This window comes from Hyperolius riggenbachi, chromosome 2, assembly GCF_040937935.1.
Source record: "Hyperolius riggenbachi isolate aHypRig1 chromosome 2, aHypRig1.pri, whole genome shotgun sequence".
In the NCBI taxonomy this organism is placed as follows: Eukaryota; Metazoa; Chordata; class Amphibia; order Anura; family Hyperoliidae; genus Hyperolius; species Hyperolius riggenbachi.
This window is the reverse complement of record NC_090647.1, coordinates 546,196,253-546,210,508: the sequence shown is the minus strand read 5'-3', so window position 1 is coordinate 546,210,508 and position 14,256 is coordinate 546,196,253. Positions and strand designations below refer to the sequence as shown.

Here is a 14,256-nt window from a genome sequence, read left to right as displayed (position 1 = left end):
GCTAAACAGGTGGCTTTTCAGTCTGGATTTGAATAGCTCCAGGGATGGTGCTGTTTTTACTGGGTGTGGCGGGGAGTTCCAAAGAGTAGGGGCAGCATGACAGAAGGCTCTATCTCCAGATTTTTTTGAGGTGCACTCTGGGAGTGACCAAGTTTATAGAACTTGCTGATCTGAGGTTGTGAGAGGTGTGGTGCAGCTTCAGCAAGTCCTTCATGTATCCAGGGCCCAGATTGTGCAGGGATTTGAATGTCAGCAGTCCAATCTTGAAGAGTATTCTCCATTCTACTGGTAGCCAGTGCAGTGAGCGAAGGATCGGTGTAATGTGACAGTGGCGAGGCTGGTTTGTTAGCAATCTGGCAGCAGCATTCTGCACTAATTGCAGGCGACGCAGGTCCTTTTTGGGAAGGCCAGCATAAAGGGAATTGCAGTAGTCCAGCCATGATGTGATGAAGGTGTGAACTAGGGTTGGAACATCCTCTGGGGGAATCCGATGTTTAATCTGTGCAATGTTCTTCAAATGAAAGTAGGAAGATTTAACTACAGATGAAACTTGGTTTCTGAAACTCAATTCCCCATCGATTAGTACACAAGGTTGGAGCTTTTGTCAGCATTCAGTTTCAACCAGTTATCATTCATCCATGCCTGAAGCTCAGCTAAGCAATAGTTTATTTTTGGAGTAGGGTCTGTTCCACCAGGTTTGAAGGACAGGTTGCATACAGCAGAGGGGATAGGATTGATCCTTGTGGCACTCCAAATTGTAGAGGTGCAGGTTTGGACATTATAGGACCTAGGGAAACGCTCTGTGTTCTGTCAGTCAGGAATGATCTGAACCACTGGAGGACTGATCCACTGATGCCACAATACTCCTGCAGTCTGTTAAGAAGGATTTCATGGTCAACTGTATCAAAAGCCGCTGAGAGATCCAACAGGATTAGGATGGAGCATTCCCCTCTGTCCCTTGCCATGAGCAGATCGTTGCAGACTTGGATGAGGGCTATTTCACAGCTGTGGTGTTTCTTAAAGCCAGATTGTAAAGGGTCCGGGATGTTGTTTACTGACAGCCTGGTTTCAAGTTGCAGATAGACAGCCTTTTCAATAACTTTACCTAAGAAGGGGAGGTTGGAGACAGGTCTGTAGCTGCTCATAGCATCTGGATCCATGGAAGGTTTTTTAAGAAGGGGCTTGATGATTCCTTCTTTTAGAGAGGTAGGAAACCTCCCTGCTTGCAGAGAGCAATTTACTATTTTGTGAAATGCTGGACCAAGCAGGTCAGGGCATTTCAGCATATGTTTAGTTGGTCCAGGGTCCAGGTCGCAGGTTGTCTGGCGGAGGCAACGGAGGATGTCTGAGATCTCTTCCTCACTAATACTTTTGAAGTCAGTCCAGGGTGTTAGGTTGTTTTTGCAACTATTTCTAGGAGTTGTATAAGTCTTAGGTGCTGTGGACTGAATGAGAGACCGAATAGAAGATACTTTGTCACCAAAGTAGCAAGCAAATTTTTCACATAGCTCCTTTGAGGGAGTTATAGTAGGCTTTAGACAGGATGGGTTACATAGTCTATCAACTGTCAAAAGACAGAAGCGGTCTGCAAAAGCCCACAAAAACAAGCGAACACGCAGAAAATCGCAGGAAAACGCTTTAAAAAAAAGTGGTAAAAAAAGACCACCGCGGACGCACACGCAAGCCGAACTCAATGTGAACAAGACAAAAACAGGTTCAACTGCGCTTTGGGCATAAATTACAATCTCGATTAGTGGAGCGCAATGTAAAAAGTCACTTAAACTTCAAGATTCCAATAAAATACAAACGATCGCGCTACAATCTCACAGTCCTTTTAGATGAAAACGGCCTCCAGGGATCCCCCAGATCTGTCCATCCAAATCCACTGTGTTATCACTTTAAGAGATAAAAAAGAGTTCCATAGCGTAATACTGTAAAGCTCAGATAATATCCTTCACCAACAATATACACCAGGTGGATTCCTCTCCCCTTTTAATGATCACCAAGTGAGTATAAGGCTCCCCCCCCGAATAGCCCGCACTCACCCAGCAACCCTCTTCACTAAGAGGTATGTATTAACACTCAGAGGGGGTCACAATATTTCCTTCAGTAGTCAACTTTGCATCCAGGGAGGGGGTCCGTTACAGACCTCAGTAATCCAACCACTAGGACTCAAATAAATTTAAAATAGTGAAGTACAGTTTAATAAATATATAGGCCAGCGGTATTGCACTTACAGAATGTCGGAAGTTATGAGCATATAACAAGTTGTGTTCCCGGGACACCGCTCTCAATGCCTCCACTTCCGCCCGTTCATAGCAAGCCAAGCCACACTGCCGTGAATGGATCCCTCTCCTCGCTCCTTTCAGGCTCCGCCCTACGCGTTTCGACCCGGAAGTCTCATCAGGGGTTACTGATTGGCTGCGAGGTGAGCCTATTTAAATACCTTGCCTAACTTTATTAATTAAAATCTGTATACAAAAACATTGCAGTACCAGGCATTGCCTGTCTGCGCCTCCCCCCCTTCACTACAAATAGGTGACTGCAATACTCGATTCCTCCATCTGCGCCTCGCCTATGGAGTTTTAGCTGCAGTACCGGTTTTCACCTGTCTGCGCCTCCCTTAGGTTTATAGGGCTGCAGTACCGAATACCTCAGACTGCGCCCCCTCACCCTAAGAGGCTGCAATACCAGGCAAGCCAGTCTGCGCCCCTCTCTTTCCACTTTGTAAAAGATCTCATACTTCCGTGCATCAGCCCCTGGCGCACACCACAGGGCGAGCGCGGACAACAATCAAAGATCCATATCAGCCCCATAGGGTACTTGATAAAATATTTGAAAATTTAAAATAAAAAGATAAAAAAATGGAATTGTATAAAATTATATAAGCTAAAAAAATGGGCATAGCAGATTCAGTAAGAGCGGTCCCCCTTACATGTCAATCATTATTTATAAAACAATTCAGGTCTATATCTACATTCATCCCACCCGGGTTTAAACTCCCCAGGTCATAAATCCAACGTGTCTCTAGCTTAGAAAGCTCTCTGACCCTATTACATCCTCTCCATGATGGTTTCAATTTGTCCACAGCACAATATTTCATACCAGTTGGATCTTGATTATGACATTTTTTTTTTTTATTTTTTTTTTAAATGTAGTGATAAACTATGTTTTTCGAACCCTCTACCTATATTATACACATGTTCTGAAATGCGTTGTTTAAGGGGTCTGGTGGTGCGGATATGGCGAAGATATATTGATGATCTGCTGATAATTTGGAGAGGTACAGGACAAGAGGTTGAGGCCTTCTTTGAAGAGGTTAATAGTATACAATCTAATATTACCCTCACAGCGGAGTGGGATATTAATAAGATTCACTTTTTGGACTTGGAAATTATGAGGATTGATAATCATATAGAAACTAGGTGTTTTTTAAGCCAACAGACAGAAATGGATTTATTGGCACCAAGAGTTGTCATCATCCAAATTGGCTGAAGGGGGTTCCCAAGGGCCAATATGTAAGGGTACGGAGGAATTGTACTAAATTGGATGATTATTTGGATGATCAAAACAACATAGAATTATGGTGAATATATTTAGAAAAAATTGGACCATTTTGTTGAGTGATCATGTGCTTAAAAATGTGTTGCCTACTAGACCTTCATTTATATATAGGAAGGCCCCCAATCTGAGGGAAGCCCTGGTACCCAGCTGTGTGGACCCTCCAGTCAAATCCAAATTTATGGGGTGGCAGAGACCGGGGTTCTTTCCGTGTAGAGGGTGTAATGCATGTGAGGAACGCATGACGATTAGGACCGAAAATATTACATCACAAGTAAGCTGTAGATCTTTTAAACTAAGGTCGTTTATGACCTGTAATACCGCCAATGTGGTGTATGTGATATGGTGTGAGTGCGGCCTACAATACGTGGGCCGCACCACTAGACCCCTTAAAGAGAACCAGAGATGAAGCAACCTCATGTATTTTACCTTATAAATCAATGGGAACATGACAGTAAACACCTAATCTGCTCTTTGTTACATTGTTCTCTGTTTAATTTGCCTGTTATCACCTCTAAGATAAGAATCCCGACTAAGCAGTCGGTCTAGCTTTGCTACAGAATAATTATAGCTGAGACTGTGTTCTTTGCTGTCTTCAAGTCCAAGCCTGCCCCCTGCTGGCTGTGCTCAGGAATCATTATAGCTGAGTCATTATAGCAAAGCCAGACTCAATGCTCAGTCCGGGATTCTTATCTCAGCTAGATAACAGACACTTTTAGCAGTGAGGATGGAACAGAGAGCATGGTAAATGTTTTCTCTAATGTTCCCACTGATTTCTATGGTAAAATACACAAGGGTGCTTCGTCTCTGGTTCACTTTAAACAACGCATTTCAGAACATGTGTATAATATAGGTAGAGGGTTCGAAAAACATAGTTTATCACTACATTTTAAAAAATGTCATAATCAAGATCCAACTGGTATGAAATATTGTGCTGTGGACAAATTGGAACCATCATGGAGAGGATGTAATAGGGTCAGAGAGCTTTCTAAGCTAGAGACACGTTGGATTTATGACCTGGGGAGTTTAAACCCGGGTGGGATGAATGTAGATATAGACCTGAACTGTTTTATAAATAATGATTGACATGTAAGGGGGACCGCTCTTACTGAATCTGCTATGCTCATTTTTTTAGCTTATATAATTTTATACAATTCCATTTTTTTTTTTAATTTTCAAATATTTTATCAAGTACCCTATGGGGCTGATATGGATCTTTGATTGTTGTCCGCGCTCGCCCTGTGGTGTGCGCCAGGGGCTGATGCACGAAAGTATGAGATCTTTTACAAAGTGGAAAGAGAGGGGCGCAGACTGGCTTGCCTCTTAGGGTGAGGGGGCGCAGTCTGAGGTATTCGGTACTGCAGCCCTATAAACCTAAGGGAGGCGCAGATAGGTGAAAACCGGTACTGCAGCTAAAACTCCATAGGGGAGGCGCAGATGGAGGACTCGAGTATTGCAGTCACCTATTTGTAGTGAAGGGGGGGAGGCGCAGACAGGCAATGCCTGGTACTGCAATGTTTTTGTATACAGATTTTAATTAATAAAGTTAGGCAAGGTATTTAAATAGGCTCACCTCGCAGCCAATCAGTAACCCCTGATGAGACTTCCGGGTCGAAACGCGTAGGGCGGAGCCTGAAAGGAGCGAGGAGAGGGATCCATTCACGGCAGCGTGGCTTGGCTTGCTATGAACGGGCGGAGGTGGAGGCATTGAGAGCGGTGTCCCGGGAACACAACTTGTTATATGCTCATAACTTCCGACATTCTGTAAGTGCAATACCGCTGGCCTATATATTTATTAAACTGTACTTCACTATTTTAAATTTATTTGAGTCCTAGTGGTTGGATTACTGAGGTCTGTAACGGACCCCCTCCCTGGATGCAAAGTTGACTACTGAAGGAAATATTGTGACCCCCTCTGAGTGTTAATACATACCTCTTAGTGAAGAGGGTTGCTGGGTGAGTGCGGGCTATTCGGGGGGGAGCCTCAGACTCACTTGGTGATCATTAAAAGGGGAGAGGAATCCACCTGGTGTATATTGTTGGTGATGGATATTATCTGAGCTTTACAGTATTACGCTATGGAACTCTTTTTTATCTCTTAAAGTGATAACACAGTGGATTTGGATGGACAGATCTGGGGGATCCCTGGAGGCCGTTTTCATCTAAAAGGACTGTGAGATTGTAGCGCGATCGTTTGTATTTTATTATTTCAATGTGAACAAGGCCTGACTGGGGCTTTATGTGGTCTCCTCCCACAACTGTGTCACAACTCCCATAAACTCAGATCAACTGAATCGAGTAACTTAAACTCCCCCAGATTCCAACTCAAAACCTTTGGAGCTAGAGCCTTTCGTCATGCTGCTCCTACCCTTTGGGACACCTTGCCACGCCCAATCAAGACAGCTCCAACCCTAGAGGCATTTAAATCAAAACTGAAAAGCGACCTGTTTAGCATTTATCATTATGTAATTTTTTCCCCTGTAACATCACAAACCGCAACTACGTACCGTACTTGTCTGAGACAACCTTGTTTGGGTCCAATGGGAGAAAAGCACTCTACAAATGTATTTATTTATTTTTGTTATTTTATATTAAGATACTCGTGTGTCACAATCCAGTACTGATTGTCGCTATATAGAGGAAAGGAACATAGCCAAAAGTTAATTCTGTATTCATTTAGGCAAATAAGAAGAAGATTAGGTTCCATACTCCCCATCTTTGAGGCCATGTGTGCAGTGACAAGGCTACAGTCTTCTTATTTATCGCTGGATTTTCATTGGTCAGTTTTATTTCCACTGAAAAACATGACAATATGCGGGTGTGGCCGTGATGTCACCACTGACCTTCTATCCCTCAGTCCTGTGTTACAATATACAGATTCATAGACATGATTCATATGAATCTATTACTGATTAAAATGAATCCAGCTTCCTTCCTTCTTTTATACAGAATTCCATTATCTCTCTATTGATTATTCTGAGCTGAGGTTGAGATGTCGCCATGCAGTCTGCCGAGTCTTCCGGGATGACACAATGTCTGTTTCCGTAGAACATAAGAGTTGTACTGTATTTGGAGGACAGCCTGTGTCATCTCTGGGGCAACGCAATAAAGACTGCAACAACACAGGTGGGGGTGGACACAGAGATACGAATATTTTGGTGAACCTTCGGCCAAACCGCGGCGGTTTTGCCCACGAAGTGGGATGGAGGGGTGTCGGGGTTTAATACGAATGCCCATTTACCAGAAAACGGGTGAGTTATTCATGCATTCATTTGCTAAAATTCCACAAAAGCTGGCACCACCGAATGTAGTAAAAAAGCTCTTTATTCAAACGTCATTAAAATGACATTCAGTCATTTTTTGATTACTGACTGAATGTCATTTTAAGGACGTTTGAATAAAGAGCTTTTTTACTACATTCGGTGGTGCCAGCTTTGTGGAATTTTTGTTACTGGGTCACTAGGTACTGTGACCATGAACTAAGGCACACAGAGGTCTTCTTGCATGGGTGCTTCTCCATTTTTGTGAATTGTGCATTCATTTGCTGAAATTGCTGTATATTCAGGTACGATAATCAATGGCTTATATTTAAAAATACACCGGAGATACTCTTTAAGATATCCAGCAAGTATTTAAAAAAGCTTTTGGCGAGAAATTGGGCCTTCTGCCAGCAGTAAAATTAAATATCAGTTTCCATTAATGTCACATTAAAAAAGAAAATTTGCAAAAAAAAACAAATGCCATATTTGTAAATATAAGAAGTTGGGGGGGGGGGGGGGAATCAAGCACAAGGGCAAGGAAAATAAAAACATCAAATATCTATTTGGCAATAAATGCTGTTTAAAAAAAAATGGAAAACTACTAAAAAATTTAGTTTTTATAAAGCCAAAAATACACTTTAAATCAAACCTGAAGTGATTACCTAAGTAGGGGGAAGGCTGTGGGTCCTGTTGTGCCTTTTCATTACTCTCGTGTTGCCCTCGTTCCAGCGAGGTCAGAAACTGCTGGGGGGTGGGGTGGGGGGGGGGGAGGATCCTGCGCTGGAATGAGGGGAACCGGGAGAGGAACGGGAAGGCTCTATAGGACACAGAACCTCTCCATTGGTGAGTATCTTTTTTTTATTTTAAAACCACTTCAGGCTCACCTTAAAGAGAAACCGCAACCAAGAATTGAACTTCATCCCAATCAGTAGCTGATACCCCCTTTTACATGAGAAATCTATTCCTTTTCACAAACAGGTCATCAGGGAGCTCTGTATGGCTGATATTGTGGTGAAACCCCTCCCACAGTGTGATGTCAGGACCATGGTGCTTACATCACACTGTGGGAGCTGTGTTGCATTGTGGGAAATAACAGCTCTTTACAACTGTTTCCAACTGCCAAAAGAGCAAGCAGCATCTCCTTTCAGTGACATCACCTGCCAGCCATAAAAATGTCACCACGTGATAAATGTCGGAATGTAAATCAGGGAGGGGAAAGATTTTACAATGAGCAAACACTGACTAAATCATTTTTACATAATTATTGTAAAAATGAAGCACTTTTTTTTTATTACATTATTTTCACTGGAGTTCCTCTTTAAGGTAAAATGAAGGTAAATTACCAAAATTCCAATATTACCATGTTTATAGCACACAAAAATAAATAAAAAAAAGTCCCTGCCGCTCAGAACCATCACTTAATATCGTCTCACTGCCAGCCGGAAAAAAATATAACCTTGAATTTTGATTACAGATTTAAAAAAATGTAAGAATCAACTTTGCCTATTTATAGAAAAGTTATGGTAATAAAGGTGTTAATTTGCTATGTTTAAAGTGAACCTGTAGTGAGATCAATGTGGAGGCTGACATATTTATTTCCTTTTAAATAATGCACATTGCCTGGCTGTCCTGCTGACCCTCTGATTCTAATACATATAGCTGTAGTCACTGAATAAGCATGCAGATCAGATGTTTCTGGCTAAAGTCTGACTGCATTTGCTGCATGCTTGTTTCAGGTGTGTGGTTCAGGCAGTACTGCCCCCAAAGAGATCAGCAGGATGCCAGGCAACCGATATTGTTTAACCACTAAATGTTTGTTTTCCACTTAATTACCCAAGCAGTTTTGACGTTTTAAGTATGCCCCTATTCATCAGTAAATAACTTTATTACCGCTTATGACATCTTCATAATCCATAGGGTTTTTTGATAGAAACTAGACTTTCAGTGAGTTCTTTTTTTTTTTTTTCCCCAGGAATTTTATTCCCTATGCATTTTAAAGGGGCACCTATGTGGTCTCTAAGGCAGGGGCCACACTTTTCTATTTTTGTGTGTGTTTTCTGCACAGAAAAACACATTTTAACTGAGAACGTTCAGCAATGGGCTAGTTCGCAGAAAAAAAAAATCTGCAGCCTAATTCTGCAGATTATCGTGTGTGTTTTTCTATCAGTTACTTTAGCTGCTGTGAAATGTGTGTGTTTTTTCTGCATACAAACGCACACGGTATGCAGAAAAAAAGCGCGCGTGCAGAAAACTGGAAAACAAGTGTGACCCCTGCCTTAGACTTAAAAACTGTGTTGCGTGATCTTGTATGTTGTACCTTGTGTTTTATAAATTCAATAAATAAGAGGTGGATGAAAATATCCTGCCTACATCACAGTTCTGCCATTTAGATCATTTAAGGCCCGGGCTGCAAATGTTGCCTGTCGCCAGCACACGTGAGCGTGTGGGCGACAGGCCGGCGACAGCTTCTCGCCAGCTCCCTCCGCATACACACGCGGAAGAGGGACCAGCGGCGAGGCGGAAGCTGTCGCCGACGTTCCTCCTCCCCCCGCCGGAAGCTCCATTTGATACAATGGAGGTTGCTGTCGCTAGTACGCGTACTCACGCGGACTAGCGACAGTTGCGGGGGAGGTGCGGCGGCGACTGTCGCCATGCGATTGAAACTTTCAATCGCATGGCGACATGAGCGGCGGGCGACAGTTCGGGGTGCGCGCGCGTGCGACGGCCCATACTCACGGGCGACCTGTCGCCGCAACACGCGCGCGCCGCGTGTTGAGGCGACAAAAGTCCCTCGTGAGTATGGGCCATAACAGTCACAGGTCAGCTATCAAAACTCTGAAACTAGCCCAGAACGGAAAGAAAATGTCTGAGATTGTTCTGTACAAAAAGATAAAAACGTCATGATGTTAATTTACATAGAGGTGGCCCTGAAGTGATACAATGAGCGTTTACAGTCTGAAGCCTCATACACAAGCTCAAAAGTCTTTTAAATGCACAATTATCAAACAACTTTTGTTGTTGAAACCAACCAAAAAAGTTGTTTGCTATTGTTCAAACAACTGATAAGACACAGCTCAAGTCAATCCAACTGTTAAGCTTCGTACACACGCCTGATCAAAGGCAACGACGGGTCCGTCGTCACCTCCCGCTGGGCGGGGTTTCAGCAGACAGTCCGGCGTGTGTACAGTCTGTCGGCGGACTGATAAGGCTCTTTCTGAACGATCCGCCGGGCGGATCGCTCAGAAACAGCCTTATCAGTCTGCAGACAGACTGTACACACGCTGGACTGTCGCTGGAACGCCCGCCCAGCGAGAGGTGACGACGGACCCATCGTTGCCTTTGATCAGGCATGTGTACGGACCTTTAGATTGACTTGAGCTGCCTCTTATCAGTTGTTGGTCGCCTCTTATCAGTGATAACAGCTTGTCGTCTTGACAAATGTTGTCCAACTTTACTTGACAAAAGTTGGCCAACTTCTTCAAGTTGTTTGATAATTGTGCATTTAAAAGACTTTTGTTGAGCGTGTGTATGAAGCTTAAGTGAATCTCTCGATATGAGGAGCAGATAAATTGCCCATACTCCATTCTTCATGTACATGACTAGCTGATAAAAGAAAAATTGGCCATTTTTCATTCCCTTTCTTCTATTGTTTCTTTTATTATCTCCCCACCTCTCGACACCGACGTATAGAGCCAACCACAGAACAGAAGGCTACATACCGAAGAGCAGGAACATCCTCTACAGGTAGGCAGCTTTCTATAATGAACTCTGGAAACTCTTTATACACCAGCTCACATAAGTCAGTACACCTCTTACATTTTTGTAAATATTTGTATATCTTTTCATGGTACAACACTGAAGATGTGAGGCCTGAGAGCGACTGGGAGTGCTTTACATTGTATCAACGAGTCATATCTTCAGTGTTGTTCCTTTCACAGATACAATTAAACATTTACAGAAATGTGAGAGGTCTACTTACGTTTGTCATATACTGTACAGGTCTGACTTTACAAGCAAGGTGAGCATGCTGTGATATGAGTTAAGGACATGCTTGCTTAAAGGGACTCCGAGCAGTAAATAAAACCAAAATCTGAACTTACCTGGGGCTTTTTCCAGCCAACCATAGGGTGGGAGGTCCCTCGGCGTCCTTCTGGCTCCTCTCCCAGGCCCTGCTCAGAGATGGCTCCCGGCGACACCGGGACCGAGTGTCGGGCTCCCTCTTCCGGAAAGATGATGTTAGTCGACACCACGCCGGCCGCCTCGCGTCATCACGGTTTAATCGCGCATGCGCAGTGCTGTCACACTGGCCGCCGTGATGACGCGAGGCGGTCGGCGTGGTGACGACTGACGCCATCTTTCCGGAAGAGGGAGCCCGAAACTCAGTCCCGGTGTCGCCGGGAGCCATCTCTGAGCAGGGCCTGGGAGAGGAGCCAGAAGGACGCCAAGGTATCTCCCGACCTACGGTGGGCTGGAGAAAGCCCCAGGTGAGTTCAGATTTTGGTTTTATTCACTGGTCAGAGTCCCTTTAATGTTCACATTTTTTTTTAAATTATATGTGTGTGTGTGTGTGTGTGTGTGTGTGTGTGTACATACATACATACATACATACATACATACATACATACATATTACACACAAAAAAATTTGAATCCCAGCCAGGTCAACATCTGCAAGGAGTTTGTGTTCTCCCTGTGTCCTCTTGGGTTTCCTCCGGCTATATCAGTTTCCTCCAATATCCCCAAAAACATACAGCTGAGTTAATTGACTTCCTTCTAAAATTGGCCTAGACTACGATACATACGCTACTGTACACATTACATACATAGACATATGACTATGGCAGAGAATATATATATATATATATATATATATAAATATATATACTGTAAAAGCACTGTGGAAGATGTCTGTGCCATATACTAAAATAATAATTTCAAGCCTTTATTTGTTATAATTTTGATGATTACGGCTTACAGTGTATGGGAACCCCAAACTCTCAGACCTTTAGAATATTGTGAAAATGTTCAGTATTCTAGGCTCAAAGTGTCACACTCAGCTAATTCATCCAAAATACCTGCAAAGGGTTCCTATTTCATGTATTAGTTTCACCTTTTAAGCTGAATTACTGAAATAAATGGACTTTTGCACAATAGTCTAACATTCTCCAAGTCTCCAAGACCATTTTTAATTCTATGAAAATAATAACCTTTTTCAATCTTTCTTACAGATGATGAGAAGGTCTCTGAACCAGATTAAGGCCCACTGCAACTCCTTTATTGGGTGCCTCCTCTGCTGGGAACTTTACCAACTTGTGGCTAAATTCAGCCATCAAATATTAGGGCAGGCAGAGACCACATGGACTGTGCTGACCAGGGACTCCTCAGTTCAATATAGTTTAGTGTTAGTGCCTGAACCTTTGCTTTAAGACCCACATAAACAAGACCTGCTTATTAGTGGAAAATCAAAAGTAGTCCCTTTACAGCTAAAGCTGCTAAACATTTAGAATTCAAAAACCCAAGCTCTGCTCGCCTGCAGCTATTCCCCCAACTTTCCCAGCAAAGCTAGCTTCTTGTTATCAAAGTGACATCTTACAATTGAGAGAGGCAAGCTGCTTCACTGCAGTGGCAAGCACATTTGGCCCATGATACAGGTACCAACACTGTGTTTCATATGTTTTTTATATTCGGCGATCAGCCTGGTTGATTTTAGAATTTCCCTTATTCAGGTACAGGTTTAGTTGGGATGAAAAAAAAGCTAAGGCACTTTGGTATGGGGGGGAATCTAGGAGGTAGGAGTCTCCGGAGTCGCTGAGTTTTGAGGATTTTTGTTGAATTTTTACGGTACTGCAGTTTGAAAGTATGTTAAGTTTGGACACATAATTGTTGTTAGTTTCCATTTACTATCATTGTAAAGGTAATATAACACTAAGGAGGACGCATCCATCTTGTACCGCGTTGATATTCCGAAGTGCTTTGCTCATTGACCACCTTAGCTTGTGCATGATTGCACAGGTGTATGGTAACCCCCTGCCTGCAGACACAAGCGTGGGACCAAAGCTGTAAAATGAATACTTGTAGATATCTCAGAACAGCTAAAACAAAGCATAGCTTTCCATGGGTTGTTGAAGATTAATGTTTAGGTTTGAGTACATATTAACCACTTTACCCCCCCAGTGCTAAATTTCTCCGTCCCTCTGCGCACTGCTTCACCCCCAGGGACGGAGAAAGGCGCACTTATTTGTTTACTGGCTGGGAGTGGGCGGGGACCTCGCGCGCACACTCCAGCCAGCCAGCACAGCAGGTGACTAATTGGATGTTAGGAACAAGCGTTCCTAAATCCAATTAGACGCGCCGATTGCGGACACAATGGAGACTGCTTCAAACAGAAGCAGTCTCCATTGATAACAAATGAATGTAAACAAACGTGTAGCGCGCGATCGCGCGCCCCCGCGACCCGCGCGCGCGCGCACACACCCCCGCTCTGCAGTGCAATGATTGGTTATGGGGACCCCAGTCCCCAATAACCAATCATATCACAGTAAAAAATGAATGGAAGCAGCGCTGCAATGTACAAATTGCGCTGGTGCTTCAGGGGTAAAACCCCTCCGTTGTGAAGTGGTTAAAGACAGAGAAAGGATTAAGTTTAACACTAGTGAGAAGGTTAGTGTAAGGGTTAAGGGTTACATTAGTGTGAAGGTTAATGTAAGGTTCCCAACCTTTTTCAAGCTGAGACACACACCAGTGGCTACCGGGACACATGAATGTGTTGCGGAACATGCGTTTGGAACCGCTGGTGTAAGGGTTACGTGTTACATTAGTGTGAACGTTAGTGCAAGGGTTTAAGTGTACTATTAGTGTGAAGGTTAGTGTAAGGGTTAAAGAGGCTCTGAAGGGAATGAACTAACATGTGATTACTATAAAGCACCTTACATAGTGGTAAACCGCCGCTATCCCGCTACAAAAAGAGGGTTTCTTACCCCCCAAATCCCCCCTGCAAAATCCACCACTTTCTTGGTCGTGCATTTTGCTGCTCATGGCTCTGCCTCCATGCGCGTCAATCGCCGCATGGATCTCTGCCTCTCCCCGCCTCTCTCTGTGAAGGAACAGTGAGAAGGGCGGGGGAGAGGCGGGGATTGAGGCACTAAGAGGCAGAGCTGCAGCCTTGAGCTCTGCCTCAAGCAGGAAGCGCTCCCTGAGCACCACGAAGGCAATTTTGGGGGTAAAAAAACCCTAGTTTTGCCGCGGGATAGCGGCGGTTTAGCACTATGTAAGGTGCTTTATAGTAATCACATGCTAGTTCATTCACTTCAGTCTCTCTTTAAGTGTTACATTAGTGTGAAGGTTAGTGCAAGGGTTAAGTGCTACATTAGTGTGAAGGTTAGTGCAAGGGTTAAGTGTTACATTAGTGTGAAGGTTAGTGCAAGGGTTAAGTGTTA

At 43.6% G+C, this 14,256-nt stretch overlaps 1 protein-coding gene across 2 annotated transcripts in view; it reads left to right on the top strand.

The window, feature by feature from the left end:
- Positions 1 to 13,725, top strand: part of LOC137547330 (nectin-1-like) — a 250,673-nt gene extending 236,948 nt beyond the window's left edge. For both annotated transcript variants that reach the window (XM_068270805.1, XM_068270803.1), the window contains exons 8-9: positions 10,512 to 10,565; positions 12,049 to 13,725. In XM_068270805.1, the coding sequence (XP_068126906.1) occupies positions 10,512 to 10,565; positions 12,049 to 12,077 (83 nt within the window). In that variant the 3' untranslated portion in view covers positions 12,078 to 13,725. The remainder of the gene's footprint in view (positions 1 to 10,511; positions 10,566 to 12,048) is intronic.
- Positions 13,726 to 14,256: the final 531 nt, after the last annotated feature.